At 60.9% G+C, this 22,933-nt stretch overlaps 2 protein-coding genes across 2 annotated transcripts in view; both read left to right on the forward strand.

Annotated features, from left to right (window-relative positions):
- Positions 1–801: 801 nt before the first annotated feature.
- On the forward strand, positions 802–13,603 carry NPR1 (natriuretic peptide receptor 1; the record flags this gene model as incomplete). Its single annotated transcript, XM_080361088.1, has 21 exons — positions 802–1,483; positions 3,454–3,653; positions 4,987–5,100; positions 5,645–5,780; positions 6,008–6,099; positions 6,185–6,320; positions 6,400–6,484; positions 6,574–6,694; positions 7,108–7,182; positions 7,861–7,938; positions 8,029–8,133; positions 8,207–8,278; positions 8,369–8,528; positions 8,605–8,760; positions 10,065–10,233; positions 10,793–10,939; positions 11,660–11,852; positions 11,960–12,134; positions 12,720–12,818; positions 12,911–13,002; positions 13,397–13,603. 21 exons carry the CDS (start codon positions 802–804, stop codon positions 13,457–13,459), a joined length of 3,150 nt encoding a protein of 1,049 aa, XP_080217214.1. The 3' UTR covers positions 13,460–13,603.
- A 1,554-nt stretch (positions 13,604–15,157) lies between these two features.
- The window catches only part of INTS3 (integrator complex subunit 3), a gene marked incomplete at its 5' end in the record, with an annotated part of 33,159 nt that continues 25,383 nt past the window's right edge, over positions 15,158–22,933 (forward strand). Inside the window, 3 exons of the mRNA XM_080361204.1 lie at positions 15,158–15,253; positions 17,618–17,701; positions 18,945–19,028. Of these exons, the coding sequence (XP_080217330.1) occupies positions 15,158–15,253; positions 17,618–17,701; positions 18,945–19,028 (264 nt within the window). The remainder of the gene's footprint in view (positions 15,254–17,617; positions 17,702–18,944; positions 19,029–22,933) is intronic.

Genomic DNA, 22,933 nt, shown 5'->3' on the forward strand with positions numbered 1-22,933 from the left:
CATAACCCAGAGGTCGATGGATCGAAACCATCCTCTGCTAAGCCTTTTTCTTTTCTATATTAATTAGCTCCGTCATTAATTAATTTCTACCGGCTACTCTGGCGCTCCTTGTTTCTCACCGGCGAGACTGACCTTTTGCAGCTTCGCAGAGCACGGTGAGCCGGGGGTCGTGCGGCACGGCCGGGGTCACGCGTGTCCCCGGGAGCCGCGTCTGTCCCCGGAGCGTTCTGCGTACATCGGGGTAGGAGCGCCACGCGTGTCCCCGAGCGCTGTGCGTGTCCTCAGGACCCCGCAGCCCCGGAGCAGGATGTCCCCGGGGTCACCTCCGCTTTCTCCCGGGGCTGCCGTGACCAGGACGCGGGGCAGGGCACCCAGGAGCTCCCACGCGTGGGGTAAGAGGTGACTGAGCCCCCTCCAGGGCGGGACGAGGCTCCGGGGCCACGTAAAGCTGTGGGGGGCGCTCCGTGGGGACGGGCTCTGGGGCTGCCCCCTGATGAGTTTGTCAAGTCTCAGCGCCCCCCCTACGGGTGACCGCGTTGCAGGGGCTTGGGGGGGGTGGCCGCGCAATAGCGTGTGGCGGTGACATCCCCCCATGCACGGGGTGCGGGGGGGAAATATCCACAACCGCCACCGGGCGGCCCCATCCCACCCTCCATCCCGGTCCTGGGTGGACACCGTGGGGCGGGCAGGAAGGAGTTAAGGCCGGTGTGGATGATAACGGCCCTTTGTGTCACCGCGGGGGGGGCGGGAAGGGCTCAGCCCCGCCGCGGGGGGAAAAGCCAAAGCCACTCTCCGTGGGCGATGCTGGCGGTGCTGGCTGTGCTCTGCGGCGCGGTGACGGTGACGGTGGCGGTGGGGACAACCACGCTGACTCTCGCCGTGGTGTTACCCGAGCGCAACCTCACCTACCCGTGGGCTTGGCCACGAGTGGGGCCGGCGGTGCGTTTAGCCACCGCCGCCGTTAACGCCCGGCCGGATTTATTGCCCGGCTTTACCCTGCGCTGGGTTTTCGGGAGCAGCGAGGACCGGCACGGCGTTTGCTCCGAAATGGCCGCGCCGTTGGCCGCCGTCGACCTCCGGCTCGCCCATCACCCCGTCGCTTTTTTGGGACCCGGGTGCGTCTACACGGCGGCACCGGTCGCCCGCTTCACCAGCCACTGGCGGCTCCCACTGGTGACGGCGGGTGCCGAAGCCCACGGCTTTGACGACAAGCAGGAGCAGTTTGGGTTGACCACCCGCGCCGGTCCCAGTCACCGCAAACTAGGGGAACTGGGCGTGCAGCTTCACCGGTGGTTCAACTGGACGCGGCGGGCTCTGCTGGTCTATTGGGACGAGAAGGTGGACGACCGGCCGTACTTCTTCGCAGCCGAGGGGCTGTACGTCCAGCTGCCCACCCTGCGCAACCTCACCGTCCTGGACATCGTGTTCCGCGACGGCGGCAACTTCTCCTTCATCATCCAGGAGATCAAGCAGAAGGGGCGCAGTGAGTGCCGGGCCGGGGGTGACGCGGGCGGGGGACGCGGTGTGCGTGGGGGACGGGGCTGTTTGTGGGTGGGTAGAGCTCCACGGGGGTGTGCGTGGCTTTACACGGCTGTGTTTGTGAGGGTACGTGGGTGTGCGCGGCTGTGCCGGGGTGAGCGTGCACCGGGCAGCTCTGCACGAGTGTGCACGGCTGTCCTTGGCTTTGCATGGGTGTGCACGGCTGTACATGAGTGTGCACGGCTGTACATGGGTGTGCATGGCTGTCTGTCACTCTGTGCGGCTGTACATGGGTGTGCGCGGCTGTACATGAGTGTGCGCGGCTGTACATGGGTGTGCATGGCTGTCTGTCACTCTGTGTGGCTGTACATGAGTGTGCACGGCTGTACATGGGTGTGCATGTCTGTCTGTCACTCTGTGCGGCCGTACATGGGTGTGCGCGGCTGTACATGGGTGTGCACGGCTCTACATGAGTGTGCGCGGCTGTACATGGGTGTGCATGGCTGTCTGTCACTCTGTGCAGCTGTACATGGGTGTGCACGGCTGTACATGGGTGTGCATGTCTGTCTGTCGCGCTATGCGGCTGTACATGGGTGTGCACGGCTGTACATGGGTGTGCACAGCCCTACACAACCCCACACAGCTGTACATGAGCGTGCACGGCTGTCCATGACTCTGTGTGGCTGTACATGGGTGTACACAGCTGTACACGGGTGTGCATGTCTGTCTGTCACTCTGTGCGGCTGTACATGGGTGTGCACGGCTGTACATGGGTGTGCACAACTATACATGGGTGTGCACAGCCCTACACAACTCCCACGGCTGTACATGGGCGTGCATGGCTGTCTGTGGTTGTATGTAGCTGTGCATGGTTGTACATAGGTGTGCATGGCTGTACATGAGTGTACATAGCTGTACATGAGTGTGCACGTCTCTACACAAGTGTGCGCGGCTGTCTGTGACTCTACGTGGCTGTACACAGCTGTGCACAGCTGGTCGTGGCTCTGTGCAGCTGTACATGGGTGTGCATGGCTGTACATGGGTGTGCATGGCTGCCCATGGCTCTATGCGGCTGTGCATGGCTATACATGGCTGTACACAGGTGTACACAGCTATACACGGCTGTACACGGCTGTGCATGGCTGTATGTAGCTCTACATGACTGTACACAGGTGTACACAGCTATACACGGCTGTACACGGCTGTGCATGGCTGTATGTAGCTCTACATGACTGTACACAGATGTACACAGCTATACACGGCTGTACATGGCTGTGCATGGTTGTATGTAGCTCTACATGGCTATACACAGGTGCACACAGCTATACACGGCTGTGCATGGCTGTATGTAGCTCTACATGGCTGCACACGTCTATGCTGCATGTACACGCGTGTGCTGCCCCAACCACACACCCCGTCCCCCCGTCCCCTCCAGCTGCTCCCGCCGCAGCCGTCCCGGGTGGCACCGTGGCCGCGGTGCCGGTGGCGCTGGCGCTGGGTGGTGGCGTCCAGCTGTCCCCGGCCTCGCCATCTTGCTGCCGAGCCTGGGTGGGGGCTATTTTGGGGCACCCACAGTCCTGGTGGGTGGCACAGCTGTGGGTAGCACCCAAAGGTGACCATGGCGGGGGTGCAGGCGGCACCCACGGGGGTCACCGAGGATCAATCTCTGCCAGCGATCTGGGTCGCGGAGAGGAGGAAACGGAGTCGGGAAAACAGGAAACCTCGGCCTGGCGCCCTGGCGAGGGCAGAGCCGGGCAGGGCACGGGGGGGCGGGCAGCGGGGCTTGGGGCTCCCCGATGTCCCGCTGCGCCACCCCCAAACACAGCGGCATAAGCCGCCGTGTGTCCTCTCCCATGTCACACATTCACTGGGGACCCCCGGGGCACTGGGTCTCGGGGTCCCGCGGGATGGGGGGTCTTGGGGTCCCACGGGATGGGGGTGTCGGGGTGCCATGAGCCCTCTCGCCCCGCGCAGTCGTGTATGTGTGCTGCGCCCCGGAGACGCTGCGGGAGCTGCTGCTGCAGGCGGAGCGCGAGGGGCTGACGCGCGGCGACTTCGCCTTCTTCTACATCGACATCTTCGGGGCCAGCCTGCAGGGCGGCCGCTTCCCCGAGCCACAGCGGCCGTGGCGGCGCGGGGACCAGCACGACGCCAGCGCCCGCAGAGCCTTCGAGGTGAGCCCGGCACCGCGCGCGACCCGCCGGGCACAGGCACGGGCACCCACGTGTGCACGGGCACCCACTGCATGCGCTTGTGCACCAGCACCCACCACACGTGTGCACATGCATGGGCACCCACTGTGCACACGTGTGCACATGCAGAGGCACCCACTGCATACACTTGTACACCGGCACCCACTGTGCACGTGTGCACATGCATGGGCACCCACTGCATACGCTTGTACACGGGCACCCACCACACGTGTGCACATGCATGGGCACCCACTGTGCACACGTGTGCACATGCACAGGCACTCACTGCATACACTTGTACACGGGCACCCACCACACATGTGTGCACATGCATGGGCACCCACTGTGCACACGTGTGCACAGGCATCCACTACATACACTTGTACACAGGCACCCACCACACGTGTGCACATGCATGGGCACCCACTGTGCACACGTGTGCACATGCAGAGGCACCCACTGCATACACTTGTACACCGGCACCCACCACACATGTGTGCACATGCATGGGCACCCACTGCATACGCTTGTACACGGGCACCCACCACACGTGTGCACATGCACGGGCACCCACTGTGCACACGTGTGCACAGGTACCCACCACATGTGTGTGCACGAGCACCCACCACATATGCGTGCACAGGCAGGGGCACCCAGTGTGCACATACATGCACAGGCACCCACAACACACATGTGCACGTGCAGAGGCACCCACTGTGCACGTACATGCACAGGCACCCACAACACACATGTATACATGCATGGGCACCCACCATGCACACGTGTGCACACGCACCCACTATGTACATGTACGCACATGCACCTACTATGCACACGTGCACAGGCATCCAGGACACGCGTGTGTGCACGTGCTTGGGAAGCCACTGGGCACACGTGTGCACACGTACCCGCTATGTACATGTATGCACATGCACACGCACCCGTGCACAAGCACCCAGCACACACACGTGTGCACATGCGCGGGCACCCACCGTGCACACACGTGCACGGGCACCCACTATGTACACGTGCATGAGCACCCACCACACACGTGTTCACCCGCCCACGCGTGTGCCCCCCGGCCCGGGCGGCGGGGCCGCGGTGACGCCGGAGCCGGCGCAGCAGCCGCCACCCTCCCTGCTGCCGGCGGCCACCGGGGAGGAAGGAAACGCCACCAACGTCCCCGGGTCCCAGCGCCGCCTGGGCAGCCGCTGTTGACGGGCAGCAGAGGCGCAGCAGCCCCCGCGGGGACCGCAGTGTCCCTGTCCCCAGCAGGGCCCAGCCGGCCCCCTGCAGCCGCTGTCCCCTGTCCCAGGCTGTCACCATCATCACCTACAAGGAGCCCGAGAACCCCGAGTACCGGCCCTTCCTGGCGCGGCTGAAGGAGGAGGCGCTCGCCCACTTCAACTTCTCCATGAAGGACGGCTTGGTGGGACATGGGGACGGCTGGGGGCACGGGAGGGAGCTGAGATGCTGGGGGACACGGGATGGGACTGGGGACAAGGACATGGGATGGTGCTGGGGATAGGGGACTGAGATGGAGCTGGAGGTGTTGGTGAGCATGGGATGGAGCTGGGGACAAGGACATGGGACGGGGCTGGAGCTGCTGGGGGACGTGGGATGGAGCTGGGGATGAGGGGACATGAGATGGAGCTGGGGACAAGGACATGAGATGGAGCTGGAGCTGTTGGTGGGCGTGGGATGGAGCTGGGGACAAGGACATGGGATGGAGATGGAGACAAGGACATGGGATGGAGCTGGAGCTGTTGGTGGGCATGGGATGGAGCTGGGGACAAGGACATAGGATGGAGCTGGGGACAAGGACATGGGATGGAGCTGGAGCTGCTGAGGGACACAGGATGGAGCCAAGGCCAAAGGGACAAGGGGGGACAAGACGGGGCCGAGGCTGCTGGGGACGAGGGGACAGAGGACCCCAGCTGTGCCCCGTCCCCGAGCCGGCTCCGTGTCCCCAGATGAACTTCATCGCGGCTGCCTTCCACGACGGGGTGCTGCTCTACGCCCAGGCGCTCAATGAGACGCTGGAGCGAGGCGGCTCCGTCACCAACGCCTCGGCCGTCACCCGCCAGATGTGGAACCGCACCTTCTATGGTGAGCCCTGTGTCCCCCCACTCCCATCTCCGTGTCCCCCCGACCCCAGCGTGTGCTGCCTGCCAAGCACCCACCTGTCCTGCTTACATGATGATATTTTGGGATCGGAGCTGGCAGGATGGGGATTTATGTCCCCAGTGTGTGCCACTGTCCCCACGCCCCAGCACTGCCCCGCCATGGGCCGGGGTCCCCAGCGTCCCCCCTAACCCCTCGCCCTCCATCTCCAGGTGTCACCGGCTTCCTGAAGATCGACGAGAACGGGGACCGGGAGAGCGACTACTCCCTGTGGGACATGGACCCGCTGACCGGGGACTTCCAGGTGACCCCAGCGCGGGGGCAGCCGGTCCCAAGGGGTGTTGGGGGGCCCCATCCCACCCATTTCTCACCCCTCCTCGCCCCCCAAGATCGTGGCCAACTACAATGGCACCACCAAGAAGATCCAGATGGTGCCGGGGCGCAAGATCCACTGGCCAGGGAACGTGGTCCCCTCCGATGTCCCCCCGTGTGGCTTTGATAACAGCAACCCGCTGTGCCGCAAAGGTGAGCGGCGTCCGGGGGGGACACACACGGGTCCCCGGGGTCCCCCCCAGCCCCTCACCGCCCTCCTCTCGCCCTGCAGCCAACCTGTCCACCCTGGAGGTCCTGTCCCTCGTGGTCAGCCTGATCCTCCTGGCCATCACCGTCACCTCCTTTTTCATCTACAGGTGGGGGTGCCAGGGCTGGGGGACCCCAGAGGTGGCGGGGGGGAAGTGGGGACATGCGTGGGGGTCTCACCGTGTCCCCATGGGTGCAGGAAGCTGCAGCTGGAGAAGGAGCTGGCGGCCGAGCTGTGGCGCGTGCGCTGGGAGGACCTGCAGATGAGCAGCTTGGAGAAGCATCTCCGGAGCGCGGGCAGCAAGCTCACGCTGTCCCTGGTGAGCACCCCACGTGTCCCCAGTGTGGGGCAGGGACACCAAGCTCACGCTGTCCCTGGTGAGCACCAGCCTGTCCCCAGCGTGGGACAGGGACACCAAGCTCACGCTGTCCCTGGTGAGCACCCCACGTGTCCCCAGCGTGGGACAGGGACACCAAGCTCACGCTGTCCTGGTGAGCACCCCACGTGTCCCCAGCGTGGGGCAGGGATACCAAGCTCACGCTGTCCTGGTGAGCATCCCACGTGTCCCCAGCGTGGGGCAGGGATACCAAGCTCACGCTGTCCTGGTGAGCATCCCACGTGTCCCCAGCGTGGGGCAGGGACACCAAGCTCACGCTGTCCCTGGTGAGCACCAGCCTGTCCCCAGCGTGGGATGGGGTTGGGGACCGCGCTCACCCCGTGGCCCTTCCGCAGAGGGGCTCCAACTACGGCTCGCTGATGACGGCAGAGGGGCAGTTCCAGGTCTACGCCAAGACGGCGTATTACAAGGTGAGGGGGCGCAGGGATGGGCACCCATCACCCCACTGAGCACCCACCACCCTACTGGGAACCCACCACCCAACCAGGGACCCACTACCCCACCAGGAACCCATCACCCCAATGGGCACTCACCATCCCACCGGGAACCCACTAGAACCCACCACCCCAATGGGCACCCACCATCCCACCAGGAACCCACCAGGCACCCACCATCCCACCAGGAACCCACCATGAATCCACCACCCCACTGAGAACCCACTAGGAACCCCCCACTCCAATGGGCACCCACTATCCCACCAGAAACCCACCACGAATCCACCACCCCACTGAGAACCCGCTAGGAACCCCCCACTCCAATGGGCACTCACCATCCCACTGGGAACCCACCAGGAACCCACCACCCCACTGAGAAACCATTAGGAACCCAGCACCCCAATGGGCACCCACCATCCCACCGGGAACCCACCAATAACCCACCATCCCCTTGGGCACCCACCACCCCACCAGGCGCCCACTACTCCACCAGAAACCCACCGTAAACCCACCACCCCACTGAGAACCCACAACAGCACCAGGAACCCATCACCCCACTGAGAACCCACCACCCTACTAGGAACCCACGACCCCTGGACACCCACTACCCTACTGGGAACCCACCACCCCATTGATCACCCCGTATCTCCCCAGGGCAACCTGGTGGCCGTGAAGCACCTCAACCGCAAGCGCATCGAGCTGACGCGGAAGGTCTTGTTCGAGCTGAAACACGTAGGTGACCCCGGTGGGACGGGGGCGCCCAGCGCAGTGTCCCCAGGATGGGGCAGGGTGCGGCAGGTCCCACATCCCACCCTCCCGTAGATGCGGGATGTCCAGAACGAGCATCTGACCCGCTTCGTTGGCGCCTGCACCGACCCACCCAACATCTGCATCCTGACCGAGTACTGCCCACGCGGGAGCCTCCAGGTAGACGTTGCCCCCCGCTCCTGGGACCAGCCGTGGTGTGGGGACAGCAAGGTGGTGACCCTGGTGTCCCCAGGACATCTTGGAGAATGAGAGCATCACCCTGGACTGGATGTTCCGCTATTCCCTCACCCACGACATTGTCAAGGTAACAACGGGGTTCCCACGGGGGTTCCCCATCCCCGTGGCGGGGCTGGGGGGACACACACCAGGGTCCGACCACTCCTGGTCCCACCAGGGGATGCAGTTCCTGCACAATGGGGTGATCGTGTCCCACGGGAACCTCAAGTCCTCCAACTGCGTGGTGGACAGCCGCTTCGTGCTGAAGATCACTGACTACGGGCTGGAGAGCTTCCGCGTGGCCCCCGACGGCGACGACTCCCACGCGCTCTTCGCCAGTGAGCACCTCTGCCCGTGTCCCCCCCCGTCCCCAGGGTCCCCACCAGCCCTGAGCCCCCTCCCCTGGTGTCATAGAGAAGCTGTGGACGGCGCCCGAGCTGCTGCGGATGGAGTCACCGCCGGCCCGCGGCACGCAGAAGGGCGACGTCTACAGCTTCGGCATCATCCTGCAAGAGATCGCCCTGCGCAACGGCGTCTTCTACGTGGAGGGGCTGGACCTGAGCCCCAAAGGTGAGCGAGGGGACCAGGGTGGTGGGGCTGGGGACCCGCTGATGTGGCTGGTTGGAGCAGTTGATGGGTTGTTGGTCTTGCTGATGGGTTGTTGGTCTTGCTGATGGGTTATTGGTCTTGCTGATGGGTGGTTGGACCTGCTGATGGGTTGTTGGTCTTACTGTTGGGTTGTTGGTCTTACTGATGGGTTGTTGGTCTTGCTGATGGGTTATTGGTCTTACTGATGGGTTATTGGTCTTGCTGATGGGTTATTGGTCTTGCTGATGGGTTATTGGTCTTGCTGATGGGTGGTTGGACCTGCTGATGGGTTGTTGGTCTTACTGATGGGTTGTTGGTCTTACTGATGGGTTATTGGTCTTGCTAATGGGTTATTGGTCTTGCTGATGGGTGGTTGGACGTGCTGATGGGTGGTTGGTCTTACTGATGGGTTATTGGTCTTACTGATGGGTTGTTGGTCTTACTGATGGGTTATTGGTCTTGCTGATGGGTGGTTGGACCTGCTGATGGGTTGTTGATCTTACTGATGGGTTGTTGGTCTTACTGATGGGTTATTGGTCTTGCTGATGGGTTATTGGTCTTGCTGATGGGTGGTTGGACGTGCTGATGGGTGGTTGGTCTTACTGATGGGTTGTTGGTCTTACTGATGGGTTGTTGGTCTTACTGATGGGTTATTGGTCTTGCTGATGGGTTATTGGTCTTGCTGATGGGTGGTTGGACCTGCTGATGAGTTGTTGGTCTTGCTGATGGGTTATTGGTCTTGCTGATGGGTTATTGATCTTGCTGATGGGTGGTTGGACCAGCTGATGGGTTTTTAGACCAGATGATGGGTGCTTGGAAGTGCTGTGATGTGTTATGGGTCTTGCCAATGGGTTATTGGTCTTGTTGGTGGGTGGTTGGACAAACTGTGATGGGTTATTGGTCTTGCTGATGGGTGGCTGGACATGCTGATGGGTTGTTGAACCAGTTGACAGGGGTTTAGCCCACCTGATGGGTGGTTGGACCTGCTGTGATGGGTTATTGGTCTTGCTGATGGGTTTTTAGACCAGTTGATGGGTGCTTGGAAGTGCTGTGATGGGTAATGGGTCTTGCTGATGGGTTGTTGGTCTTGTTGGTGGGTGCTTGGCCAGCTTATGGGTTGTTGGCCTCAATAATGGGTGTGTGGACTGTGGGTGTGGGGCTGTGATGGGTGCTCAGCCCCACTGTTGGGTTATTGGACCTGCTGCTGGGTGCTTGGACCTCCTGTGGTGGGTGCTTGGAACCACTGGTGGGTGGCTGGACCTGCTAATGGGTGCTTGGAACCACAGAGATCATTGAGCGGGTGAAGAGCGGGGAGCGCCCCAGCTTCCGGCCCTCGGCCAACGTGGGGTGTCACATGGAGGAGCTGGGCCAGCTGATGCAGCACTGCTGGGCCGAGGACGTCCTGGAGCGCCCCGACTTCAACCAGATCAAGGTCCAGATCCGCAGGTTCAACAGGTGCCTCTGCCTCCCCGAGCCCCATGGGTGACAGGTGGCCCCAAAAAGGGCCCCTTGGGCGGGCGCTCATGGGTGGGCCAGCTCATGGGTTGTTGGCGTCAACGATGGGTGCGTGGACCTGCTCCGATGGGTGCCCAGCCCCACCATTGGGTTATTGAATGAATTGATGAGTGCTTGGACCACAGATGAGTTGATTGTCTCACTGATGGGTGGTTGAACCCACCGGTGGGTGGTTGGAGCTGCTGTTATGGGTTATTGGACCTGTTGTGTTGGGTGGTTGGACCCACTGGTGGGTGCTTGGACCTGTTGTGATGGGTTATTAGACCTGTTGTGATGGGTGCTTGGACCCACTGATGGGTGCTTGGACCTGCTGATGGATGCTTGGAGCTGCTGTGATGGGTTATTAGACCTGTTGTGTTGGGTGGTTGGACCCGCTGATGGATGCTTTGAGCTGCTGTGATGGGTTATTAGACCTGTTGTGATGGGTGTTGGAGCCACTGATGGGTGTTGGAGCCACTGATGGGTGCTTGGAGCCACTGATGGGTGGCTCTGCCCGCAGGGAGAGCAGCAGCAACATCCTGGACAACCTGCTGTCGCGCATGGAGCAGTACGCCAACAACCTGGAGGAGCTGGTGGAGGAGCGCACCCAGGCTTACCTGGAGGAGAAGCGCAAGGCCGAGGCTCTGCTCTACCAGATCCTGCCCCAGTGAGCTCCAGGGGGGATCCCAGCCCTCTGTGCGCCCCCCCATTGCTGGGCACCCCGACGTGTCCCCTACCTGCTGGAGAACCCAAGGACCCACAATGTGGTTGAGGGCTTGGAGGGCTGGAGACCCCAAGGACCCCCAATGTGGTTTGGGGATGGGGACCCCAAGAACACCAATGTGGTTCTTCAGAGCTTGGGGTACTGGGAGGGCTGGAGGCCCCAAGGACCCCCAATATAGTTCTTCAGGGCTTGGGATACTGGAAGGGCTGGAGACCCCAAGGATGCCCAATGTGGTTCAGGGATGGGGACCCCAAGGACCCCCAGTGTGGTTCTTCAGAGCCTGGGGTACTGGGAGGGCTGGAGACCCCAAGGACCCCCAATGTGGTTCGGGGATGGGGACCCCAAGGACCCCCAATGTGGTTCTTCAGAGCTTGGGGTACTGGGAGGGCTGGAGACCCCAAGGACCCCCAATGTGGTTCAGGGTTGGGGACCCCAAGGACCCCCAGTGTGGTTCTTCAAGGCTTGGGGTACCCAAAGAGGCCAGGGACCACCCCAGAGCCCTGACATGGGGGTGAGGGTTCTTGGAGGGTCCAGGGATGACCCTGCACCCCCATCATGGCTCAGGGCTGGGGGATCCTCAGAGGGACCATGGACTGGGGACCCCACACGCCAGGAGGGGTCGGGGGGCTGCGTGTCCCGCTCACCCACCCCCTGCACCCCCAGCTCGGTGGCGGAGCAGCTGAAGCGGGGGGAGACGGTGCAGGCCGAGGCTTTCGACAGCGTCACCATCTACTTCAGCGACATCGTGGGCTTCACGGCGCTGTCGGCCGAGAGCACCCCCATGCAGGTGGTGACGCTGCTCAACGACCTCTACACCTGCTTCGACGCCATCATCGACAACTTCGACGTCTATAAGGTGAGGGGACGCACACATCCGTGCGAACGCACACGCGCGTGTGCACCGCAGAACACGCCGGAGCGGCATCGTGTCCCCGGCGGTGTCACCCCCCATCCCCGCCGCAGGTGGAGACGATTGGGGACGCCTACATGGTGGTGTCGGGGCTGCCGGTGCGCAACGGGAAGCTGCACGCCCGGGAGGTGGCTCGAATGGCCCTGGCGCTGCTGGACGCCGTCCGCTCCTTCCGCATCCGCCACCGGCCGCAGCAGCAGCTCAAGCTGCGCATCGGCATCCACACGGGTCAGCGGGGATGGGGACGGGGATGTGGCATCAACAGGGGTCAGTGGGGATGGGGACGGGGATGTGGCATCAACAGGGGTCAGTGAGGATGGGGACGGGGATGTGGCATCCACAGGGGTCAGTGGGGACTGGAACAGGGATGTGGCATCAACAGCGGTAAGTGGGGACAGGGATGGGGACATGACATCCACACAGGTAAGTGGGGATGGGGACAGGGATGTGGCATCCATAGGGGTCAGTGGGGATGGGGACGGGGATGTGGCATCAACAGGGGTCAGTGGGGACGGGGATGGGGACATGGCATTTACATGGGTCAGTGGGGACGGGGACAGGGACATTGCACCCCCATAGGTCACAGGGATGGGGACATTGCACCCCCATAGGTCACAGGGACAGGGATGGGAATATGGCACCTTCATGGGTCCATAGTGCAGGGGACACAGCACCCACATGGACCAGTGGGGACCTGGGGCCAGCCAGCCCCCCCCATAGCCCCAGGGGCAGGGGAGGGGACAGCAGCACCCAGCGGGGCCCCCAGCAGGGGGGGGGTGGGCCGGGGCGAGGGGCTCACAGGGTGTCCCGCAGGACCCGTCTGCGCCGGCGTCGTGGGTCTCAAAATGCCCCGGTACTGCCTGTTTGGGGACACGGTGAACACGGCCTCGCGCATGGAGTCCAACGGGGAAGGTGAGGGGCTGGGATGAGCACCCATGGGTGCTGGGGGGTGGGGAGTGGGTGGGATGGGCACCCATAGGTGCTGATGGGGCCACCTCCTCCAGCCCTGAAGATCCACATCTCGGCGGTGACCAAGGCCGTTCTGGAGGAGTTCGGCTGCTTTGAGCTGGAGCTGAGGGGGGACGTGGAGATGAAGGTGAGTCCCAGCCCCCCCCAAATGCCCCAGCCCCCCCGATGGCTGCCTCAAAGGGGGGGTGCTTGGGGGGAGCCATCCCGCCAGGTCCCCCCTCTGCATCCACATCCTACAGCCCTGCTGGGGCCATGGGCACCCCCTGCGCCCCAAACCCTGGGGAAGTGGGCACCCCCTGCACCCCAAACACTGGGGCAATGGGCACCCCATGGACCCCAACCTCTGTGCAAATGGGCACCCCCTGCACCCCAAACCCTGGGGAAGTGGGCACCCCCTGCACCCCAAACACTGGGGCAATGGGCACCCCATGGACCCCAACCCCTGGGGAAATGGGCACCCCCTGCACCCCAAACCCCAGGGCAATGGGGACCCCCTGACCGCAGCCCCCCTCTCTCCGCAGGGCAAGGGCAAGGTGAGGACCTACTGGCTGCTGGGGGAGCGCGGGAGCAGCACCCGGGGCTGACCCCCCCCCGGTGACACCTGGGGCCCACGGGGCCGTTCCTGCCACCACCGCCAAGGGCCCCCCCAGGCTGGGGCCGGGGGATGGGGGCTCTCATGGGCGCACCCCCCAACTGCACCACGGTCCCCAGGCTGAACCCCCACTGCTCCCGGGGGGGGACTCCAGCCCCGGGCAGCCCCATGGCCTGAGCACGGCGGGGGCACTGGCGGAGTAGTTGGGGGGGACATGGGGACACGGGGGGAGCCCCGGCCCCCAGGTGGGGGTCAGTAGAGCTCTAATTTTTTTAATAAAGCTGGTGTGGACGCACTTGCCGTGGGTGTCAGTTGAGTCCCGTCGCCTTCCCCCCCCGCAGCCCACATTGGGTGTCCCCATGTCCACTGGAACCCCCCCGGGGGTCTCCCAGAGCAGCGGCACAAGCCCCCTGCAGGGAGGGGGCTCTTTGCTGGGGGGCGGCAGCCGGGGGTGTCTTTTCAGGGGAGCCGGGACTGGGCGGTTGGGGGGGCTTCGCAGGGTGCTGAGCGCCCGGGGGGGTCCCGAGGCCAAGGGAACTGGAGGAGCTGCCCTATGGGGAGGGTTACGGGGGATCCTGGCCCCGGGTAGGGGGTCCCGAGATTCCCGGTGTGGGGGTCCGGGAGTTCTCGGCCGTGCACATCCCGGCGGGTGGTCCGTGTGTTCGGGGGAGTTCCGTGTGTTCCGGGCGGGTCCGTGTGTTCCGGGGGATTCCGTGTATTCCGGGGGGGGGCGTTCCGTGTGTTCGGGGGGGTTCCGTGTGTTCCGGGGGGTTCCGTGTGTTCCGGGCGAGTCCGTGTGTTCGGGGGGGTTCCGTGTGTTCCTCCCCGCCCCAGGAGGGTCGGGGAGGGTCCCGAGATTCCCGGGGCGGGCAGGGTGTCCGGGCCGTGCACACCCTGGGGGGTCCCGAGGGGCTCCCGAGGGGTCCCGGTTGCGCTCGCCCCGGCCGGTGAAAACACGTGGCGACCGCGGGCGCGGGAACACGCCCCGCCCCCCGGCCCAGACCCCGCCCCCTCCACCCCATTGGCCGAGCAGCCCACGGTGGCCCCGCCCTCCTGAACCTACTGCTCGCGCTGCCACTCCGAGCCGTGTCTCTGCTGCCATTGGTCAGAAGACTCGAGGGGCGGGCGCTTCCGCCCGCCGTGCTCTTCCTCTTCCCCCCGGGCCCTCCCGTTCCTCTCCCAGTGACTTCCGGTCGGCGGCGCTGGGTGGGGGGTGCGGAGCCGCCGCTCCCCTCCCCCCGCTACCGAGACACCCCCCCCCCCGGCCCGGCGGCAGCTGAAGCGCCCGCCCTGCCCCCCCCGCACCGCGCCGGGGGACCTGTCACCCCCCGGCCCCGCCGCGGCGGGACCCCCCTCAGCACAATCCCCCCGCCCCACAGGCCGCACCTGTCACGGCGGTTTCACTCCACCGGGATCCCTCCACAGCCCCCCCAGCGCCGGGGGGGCCGCACGTCCCAGGCCTGGCCTAGTCAAAGAGCAGCGCCCCCCCCGAGCTGGGGTGAAGCCCCTGAGGAGCAGGCAGGGGTGCCCGTGTGTCCCCCCCGTTGCAGGAGCAGGGGGTGCCCCGGGGGTAAGAGGAGGGGTATCCCCGTAACCCCCCCCGAGGAACAGCTGGGTGGGGGGGCTCGCCAGGCCTGCCAAGGGGGGCTCCTCTCAGGATCGGGGCTGCCCGGCCCCCCTCTCCCCGGCCATGGAGATGCAGAAGGGGAAGGGGGGAACGGCAGGAGGAGGAGGAGGGAAGTTGCTGGTCTCCACTCTTCTGGATGCCAAGGATGAGTTGGAGGAGGTAGGTGCCAGGGGCTGGGGGCAGGGAGGCTCCGGGGGGGTCACGGGCAGGGTGCAGGCAGGGAGGGGGCTCTGAGCGCAAACCATCCCCCAAACAGCGTCTCCTTGCCTGGGTGCAGCAGGTGCAGCTTGTGCAACAGGGTTAGGAAGCTTTCCTTGCACCGACAGAACTCATCTTTCCACTCTTGGGGAAACCTTCCTGCCCGGCCCCGCGTTCCCTGCGCTGTCCTGGAGCTTTTCATCCCACCCCCCAAAAAACAAGTGGTTGTTCTATAGGTTTGGGGGCTCCCCGGGACAAGCGGGCTCTGTTCCCCATAGCGCGGGGACCTGGGAGGGGTGACGCTGATTTACACCTGGGCAAGTGCAGAGTGTTCAGGGCTGTCCCAGACTTGGCTGGTTATTTATGGCGTGATGGAAACGAGTGTATTTAGAGCTCATGAAACAGCGAAACGAAACAAAAAATACCATATTTGATTTGAATTACAGGAGAAAAACAGGGTGGTAACTGGAATAACTAGGTCTCAAGGTCTGGAAAGTGTCCTTTGCCATTCGGAGTGTATTTATGTTCGTTCAAAGCACTTGTCGGGCCCCCGTGTGTGTTTTGGGTCGTGGCCAGGTCTGCACAGAACGTTCCCAGCTTCAGCACTGGGTGACTTTGGGCTTGAGAATCGGCCTCGGGGCTACTGAAGTGGAGCTGCTGGGGTCCGGGTTGGCCTCCTGTGGAGATTTCCCCTAAAAAGGAGCTGCCACAAGGGTTTGGTGACGGTGACGCATCCAGGCACCAAAAGAAGACTCCCCAGGACTTCTCTTCGCTGGAAAGCAGCACTTTTGACTGAAAGCGCCGTCCGCTGGGAGAAAGCGCCTCGTGTATTAATTACGCTCCGACACGCCGATGGATTTACTGTCACAAGTTGTGTGTTTCTTGCACTAAAGGCTGCGACAAACAGGCAATGTGAAGGATCGCCATGCGTTGGGTTTTTGCGCTAAACAGGGCGCTGTGTTTAGGGGAAAACCTCCAGTTTTTCCCTCCAGCTGTGGTTGGAGCCGCTGGTGGCGAAAACGCATCTGTATGGGGGAGAAAGACGTGATGGGAAGAGCTGGAGCTTGTAAAGACGTGTCTCAGAACCAGGTGTTAACGCAAAGGAGTTGTCGGAGGATCCACTGTGGGTTTTGGGAGAGGCTGAAGAGTTCGTGATGTGAACGTGAACTGTTAAACCTGCTCGGAGGTAGAAATGTTCACAAATAACCTGCGTACTGGGCAGAAGAGTCTCCTGTTCACCCCGAGAAGGGAAAACCAAACCCCGATGGGCCCGTCAGTCAGCAGGTCTGGGATCAAAGCCGCTATTTGACGCTGAACTTCCTCGCAGAGCTCTTCTGGTGGTTCATTGGCCGCATTATCTGCCGACAAGTTGTCTTATTTCGCCCTGGGATTTTGCCGACTCTGTTTCTGGGCCGCTGGATCTTGTCCTCCCTTTCACGGAATTCAGCTGCTTTAGATGGGAGATTTTCATGGGTTTTGCCCCATTGCTCTTGCATAAAGAGCCTGGAACAAAACCCGTTTCACGACGGCATTATCTCTGCATTACTGACCAGTACATCTTCTTTCAGATTGCCTCGGAGTGGAGAACTCTTGACCCCTCTCTCAACAGCTTCTTCGCAGCAGCCCCTTTGATATGCAAAGGAGTCGCTAATCAGTCCTATAATCGCTGCGACGTGTTTGCCTTTTAATCAAGAAGCGACTGTGTAGAAATAACCCTCGCGTAACGCGCTTGTTGCCGCGTTTTCCGCTTTCCCCCGGTGCCAACAGGTCGCCGCTCCGTTAATTTTGCCCTTTGCTTCTCCAATACTTTCCTGCCTCGCCATTTTGATTCGCCAGTCCTGACTTCACGGCTCTTCTCATCGCTCCATCATCTGCTCCTGCTGGTTATTTCTCAGCCAGAAGCCTCGCGGGTGTTAAGTAAAGAGAACAGGTTTCCAGGCTGCATCTCCCGGGGGTCCCGTGTGGACGGGAACGGTGGGTCTTGCTCTGGGGGCCGGATTGACAGCCCTGCGTCAAATTCACCTTTGCCTGCGTCTCGGCCTCGTATCTCAGCGACACCAGGATTAGCGTCACTGTATAATCGTGCGTTTACTCTTTGTGGTGTCAACGGAGTATTGAAAGCCCAAACTCGCGAGTGATGGAGCGGCGGCTCCTACAGCCGGCGGGAGGTTCGGAGCCTCGACGTGCGCCCGGATGGGCTGTTGCGTCGCCAGCTGTTTTTCTGTCCGTTCCGGGTTTTGGGTGGGGGTCGCAGTGGCCTCTGCTGTGTTTTGTGTCATCTCTTGTTCATCCAAGCCGGTGACGTTTGGCTTTTCTCTCTTTCAGAAGCTGGAAAGGTGCGTGGGCACCGTGACTTCGCTGACCAACGGGCTGTCAGAGAGGGAGGCTAACGATGCCCTCAACGCTCACGTAAGTGTCATCTCCTTAGAGACGAGAAATCCCGCCTGGATTAAATAAATTAGGGGATATTTTACTATTACAGAAGCTCTTAGCAAGGCACAAAGAGGCTGGGGAGTGGAACCCACCGTCCCCTCTCTGCTCTCAGCCTCTCAAGGATTCTCTGACAGTTCAAAGACAAAACATCGTGGCTTTAATCCTTGTCCGGTAACCTATTTAGAAGCCGATTTCTCGCTGAAATCTGTCCGAGCGCTCTGGACCTGCAGGTGGGAGCCTGTCGCTCCGCGTGCGCCGCTGCTGTTTGTATTTCTCCTGGATTTTTGGACTCCTGCCCCGCTCAGATCAGCTTTTCCCTGCCTCCCAGATTCCAGACCACTGGGAAAGGCAGGTTCAGCTTCTCTTTTGAGGGATGGAGCATTTATTTCGACCTCTACATAGTCTTAAAATACTTGCCAGCGAGCTGCAGATGTTACCGTATAAGGGAAACTGTTGTGTGACATGTTAACGGGCTCTCGGATGTGTTGGTTGCATTTTTGCCTCCGCAGAACACCTTGGGCTGGCACTGACCCGTGTCCCTCATCTGTGTGTTTAACCCCTCCAGGGATGGCGGCTCCAGCACTGTCCTGGGCAGCCTGTTCCAACACCCACAGCCCTTTGGGGAGAAATCACCCCAAATTAACACCCTTAGCCTCCCCTGGCGCAACTTGCGGCCGTTTCCTCAGGTCCCTCAGCCGCTCCATCACATTGTCCTCCAGCCCCTTCCCCTGAACTCACTCCAGCAGCTCAACGTCTCTCTTATTGTGAGGTGATCCCGCCACCCCTGGGGCCGCCGTTTTGAGCCCTGAGGTGATTTTGATGCCCCTGGTGCCACCATTTTGTGTTTTGAGGTGACTTTGGCGCCCCTGGGGCCGCCATTTTGAGCCCTGAGGTGATTCTGGCGCCATTTTGAGCCCTGAGGTGATTCTGGCCCCGCCATTTTGAGCCCTGAGCTGACAGCCCCAAAACTGCCCCCAGGATTCGAGGCACCACTAAAATCACTGGGACACCGTGCCTCCTGAGAGGTTTGTACCAGCAATGGGATGCAAATAGTAGTTTTCTATAACCTCTTGCAATCCTGCTCTGAATTCCTCGTGCGCTGCTGGGTGCTCCATTAACCACCCGTTTGTTGGCTCGAGGTGGGTTTCTTCTCCGGTTGCGTTACCATCCCACCTCTCCCATTCACCAACAGTGCTGCCTTTTTATTGTCTTCTTTTAGATCTGTAAAGGAACCCCCCAGCACGAGGAGATCTGCCTGGGGCTCTTCACTCTGGTCTTGACCGAACCCGCTCAGGCGCAGAAGGTAAGACACACATCCACCAGCACCAAATACTTATCCACCGGCCATTTCAATTTCCAAGCAGCCGGGGATTCACAGAGATGGAAGTTTTGGGTGAGGAGGCGCCCGCCTGGAACCCCGAGTGATGTTTTTTGTAGCGGGGCGATGGTTTTGCTTGGGTTTTTTAGCATCCACGTGGCGCAGCTGCCGCTCTGAAACGCGAGCGAGGGAGCTCGGTTGGGTTCTTTCACATCCCTAGAATTAATTGGGTTTTTCACCGTGGGAAGCAAGTACCGATTCTTTAAGAAACCATAAAGCCTTTTGCAGTTTCTGCCTTGTTTTTGGAGGTGCGGAATGGATTTGCGTGCTGGAGACCAGATGTAGATGCCTACCGAAATAATAGAGGAGAAACGCATTCAATTCCTAGAGAAAATTGCTTTTTCGCCGTCCACCTCTATTAATTGTAATTTTTAAATAACGCTTTCTAACGACGCCGTGAACTGCGATTTTCAAATTGTGGCTGCTCACGTACAGGAAGACGAATGTTTTGTGTTCTAAAGGTCTCGGAGGTGGATTTGGCAGCGTCGCTCCCAACCGGGGGGCGCTTGGGGAGGGAGTTGAAAATGTTTTGTTATAGAAACCAGCCCTATTTGTAGCAGCTACAAGGGGAAAACAAAAGCCCCGTTGGAAGGGCCATGCGTGGCGAGCGGCGCTCGGCGGTTCTTGTTTGGCTGCGTTTCGGTAACCAGGTGTTGCAGAGGTTTTAAAAGGGTTGAAGTGGCCTCTCCACGGCGGCAGCGGCTGAGTGTAAATCCCGGCCCAAAGGTGACTCACGCAATATCCTTCATTGATTTAATCGCTGCGACGAGGGCAGAGCTCTCTCCACCGAAGCGATAGATCCATTTCAGCTCCCAGAACTGATGGGATGGTGCTTGTCCAGCTCTATTCCCCAGAAATCGCCTCTTGAAAGCAAAACATGCTTCTCCTCGGAGTCTTTAGGCCTGGTTGCTCACAGTGCAGGTGCAAGTTGGGTTTCTCTTTGGTTCCATGGCTCAGTTTTGCTCTGTCTTTGACTTCGGGGCTTCCCAAACCCCGACCGCAGCGTCCCCAGCCCCACTGGCTTTGGCTCTGGCCAATTCCATGTTGTGCACTAAGCGCCGCGTGTTGGACTTGAAAATATGGAGAGGCTGAATCCGGCCAGGGCTCTGAGCTCTGCCGAATGCATCCTGGTGTCCAAGACACTGCGGGAGCCAAAGAGGGTTTCTAGTCTACAGGGTGGTCTTTTCCTTTCTAGGATTATAGAATCACAGATAGTTTGGGTTGAAGGGACATTTAAAGCCCCCCAGTGCCCCCCCTGCCATGACAGGGACATCGTCACCAGCTCAGGGTGCTCAGAGCCTGTCCAGCCTGGCCTGGGATGTCTCAGGGATGGTTCATCCACCTCCTCTCTGGGTACCTGGGCCAGGCTCTCACCACCCTCAGGGCAACAATTTCATTCTATCCAGCCTGAATCTTTTAGTTTAAAACCATCACCCCTTATCCTATCACAACAGGCCCTGCTCAAAAGTCTATCCCCATCTTTTAAGTCCAGAAAGGCTGCACTAAGGTCTCCTTGGAGCTTCTCTTGTGCAGCTGAACACCCCAACTCTCAGCCTGTCCCCAGCAGAGCTGTTCCAGCCTCGGCTCATTCCTGTGGCTCCTCTGGCCCCTCTCCAGCAGCTCCGTTTCTTGTGCTGGGGACCCAGAGCTGGTCGCAGGACTCCGGGACGTGTCAGACCACAGCTGGGACGTGCTCAGGACCATCCAGACGCCGTTAACTGGGAGCGGGTAGCATAGGACTCATGGAGCAGCTACTGCCACGTACCGGAAGCACAGGCTGAGCAGATCCTGCTGCTCCCACGTTGCGGCTGCTCTGGCTCTGTCGCCGTCTCTCTGACTGCTGCTGGTGGCCACACTAATTAGAGGTGGCTGGTCCCTCCTGCCCTTGTCAGATCTGCTCTGGGGAGCACGTTACTTTTCTTCGGGGGTAATTGCATCTGCCATTCTGCTGGGCTCTGATCTCATCTCTTGCCGCCGCCTGCGCTGTGTCCAGACGGCGGGGACGGGGAGCCGGGCAGTGATTTTTCTACCAGGCTTTGGGGGTGAATTATTCCCTTTCTACAGAGAGGGGTTAACACTTGCCTGACAAAGTATCTCGCAAGACTTTTGAGAGAGCCCTGAGCTCATCACACAGCAGGCAGAGCGGTTTGTCCTCCAGCGAGGAGCCCGCGGCGCCGGGACGGCAAAAACCATTTCCATTGCTGGTCGTGGGTGAAGATTCACAACCTCGGCCCCGTGTCGGTGTGGGAGCATCGATCTGGCGACGCCAATGTGGCCGCGGTGCTGCCTTGAACCAAGACAACCCCGTGAGGCTCCACCATCCTTCCAGGACTGGTTGTTTAGCCAAAAAAAATAGGATATTGTAGCTAGTTGGCATTCTAAGGGTATTTCAGTGCTTGTTGCCCCGGGAGCCAGGCAGGGGCTGCAGAGCTGTCTCGCACCATCTACTTGGTCGTCGTTTCCTCGGTGGGCGTTTGTCCGTCCGGCTCGTCTGACACCATGAGCTCGCTGTCCCTCCTCTCTGCGAGGAAGAGCCGGTACCTCCCGCAGACGGAGACACACAGCTCCCTTTTCGGGAGGGGGCTCGATCCATCCAAACTGCGGTGGCCTCCCCCTTTTTGTCAGCGTGACCCTGCAGCCAGGAGCCCTCGGCCCCGCTCAGCTCATCCAGCTGTGCGTGGGGACGCTCGACCACCTTCAAATATCCTTCAAATATCAAAGTGGCAGCGAGCGAGCTGCCGGGTCGCCCTCCTCCGCCTCACACCCTCGCGTTAATTAACGCTCTGCCCCGGGATCAGGGGGCACCGGCCCTCCCGGTGCTTCTCCGGCTTCTCCTCCTGCCTCTTCTGCCGCGGTGCTGGGCGGGAAGGGGCCTCTAAGCTCCATTCAATAGGCGTTTTTTTTTCTTCCTCTCATTTAAAGCGAACATTTATCATTTGTTCCTTCCTGTTAATTAAACGGCCTGTGCAAGTGGCGGCTCCAATCTGCCCAGAGCGGGGAGGAGGCGATGGATTGTTTGCAGCCTTGGCAATAAGCAAGAAATTCAGGTTCGCTCCCCACCCTTTCGCTGCTGGAGCCCTGAAGGTTTTCTCCAAGCGCCTTTCTTTTGGATTTATGTGTTCAATCCTTATGCCGGAGTCTGACTTGTCCGAGCAACCAGCGGGTGACACGTCACGCTGATAAAATGCGGCTTGTTCTGCTCTGTCCCATTGTACTTTAGGCCAAGCAGCAGGTGCAGTTCAGCTTTTCGGCACCAATTTGAGGACGTTTGCGGTGAGTGAGGTGAAGAGCTGCCCAGTTTCCCTGGATAAGAGGATTATGGTGTCCTTCCTGCCAGGAATTAAATACCAATCGCAAAGTAAATCCCTTAGAGTGTCTCTTCCACTTCTGAGGGCGCAGAAACGCGCTTGCCGATGAGAGGGAAGCGCTGATGGGATCAATGAGCACAGGGAGTCTAATCAAAGAGATCTTTTGAGGCCCCATTAACTCCATAAAGGAGGATGCAGAGGCCAGACCCCTGCTCTCTGGAATATCATGACATTTACTGGCACAAATTAACATTCATGCAGAACCGCTTAACAAATTACTTCCTAATCACCCTCCACCCCCCGCTGTCCTGACCGGAGGGGAGAAGCAGCACCTTTGCTCTCTGATCAGTGAGTTTTTCTCACTGCTGGGGATACAGGAGAGTGGAAAAAGTTCTTTGTTTCACAGCAATCCGTCCCTGTTTGGTTTGAACCACAGGTTTTGGATTTTTAACCCCAAATGAACCAAGGCAAGAGCATCGTTTTGAGCCGCGGGGTGTCGCCTCCATTCCCGCATCCGTACGC

This window comes from Nesoenas mayeri (assembly GCF_963082525.1).
Source record: "Nesoenas mayeri genome assembly, chromosome: 30".
Lineage (NCBI taxonomy): Eukaryota > Metazoa > Chordata > Aves > Columbiformes > Columbidae > Nesoenas > Nesoenas mayeri.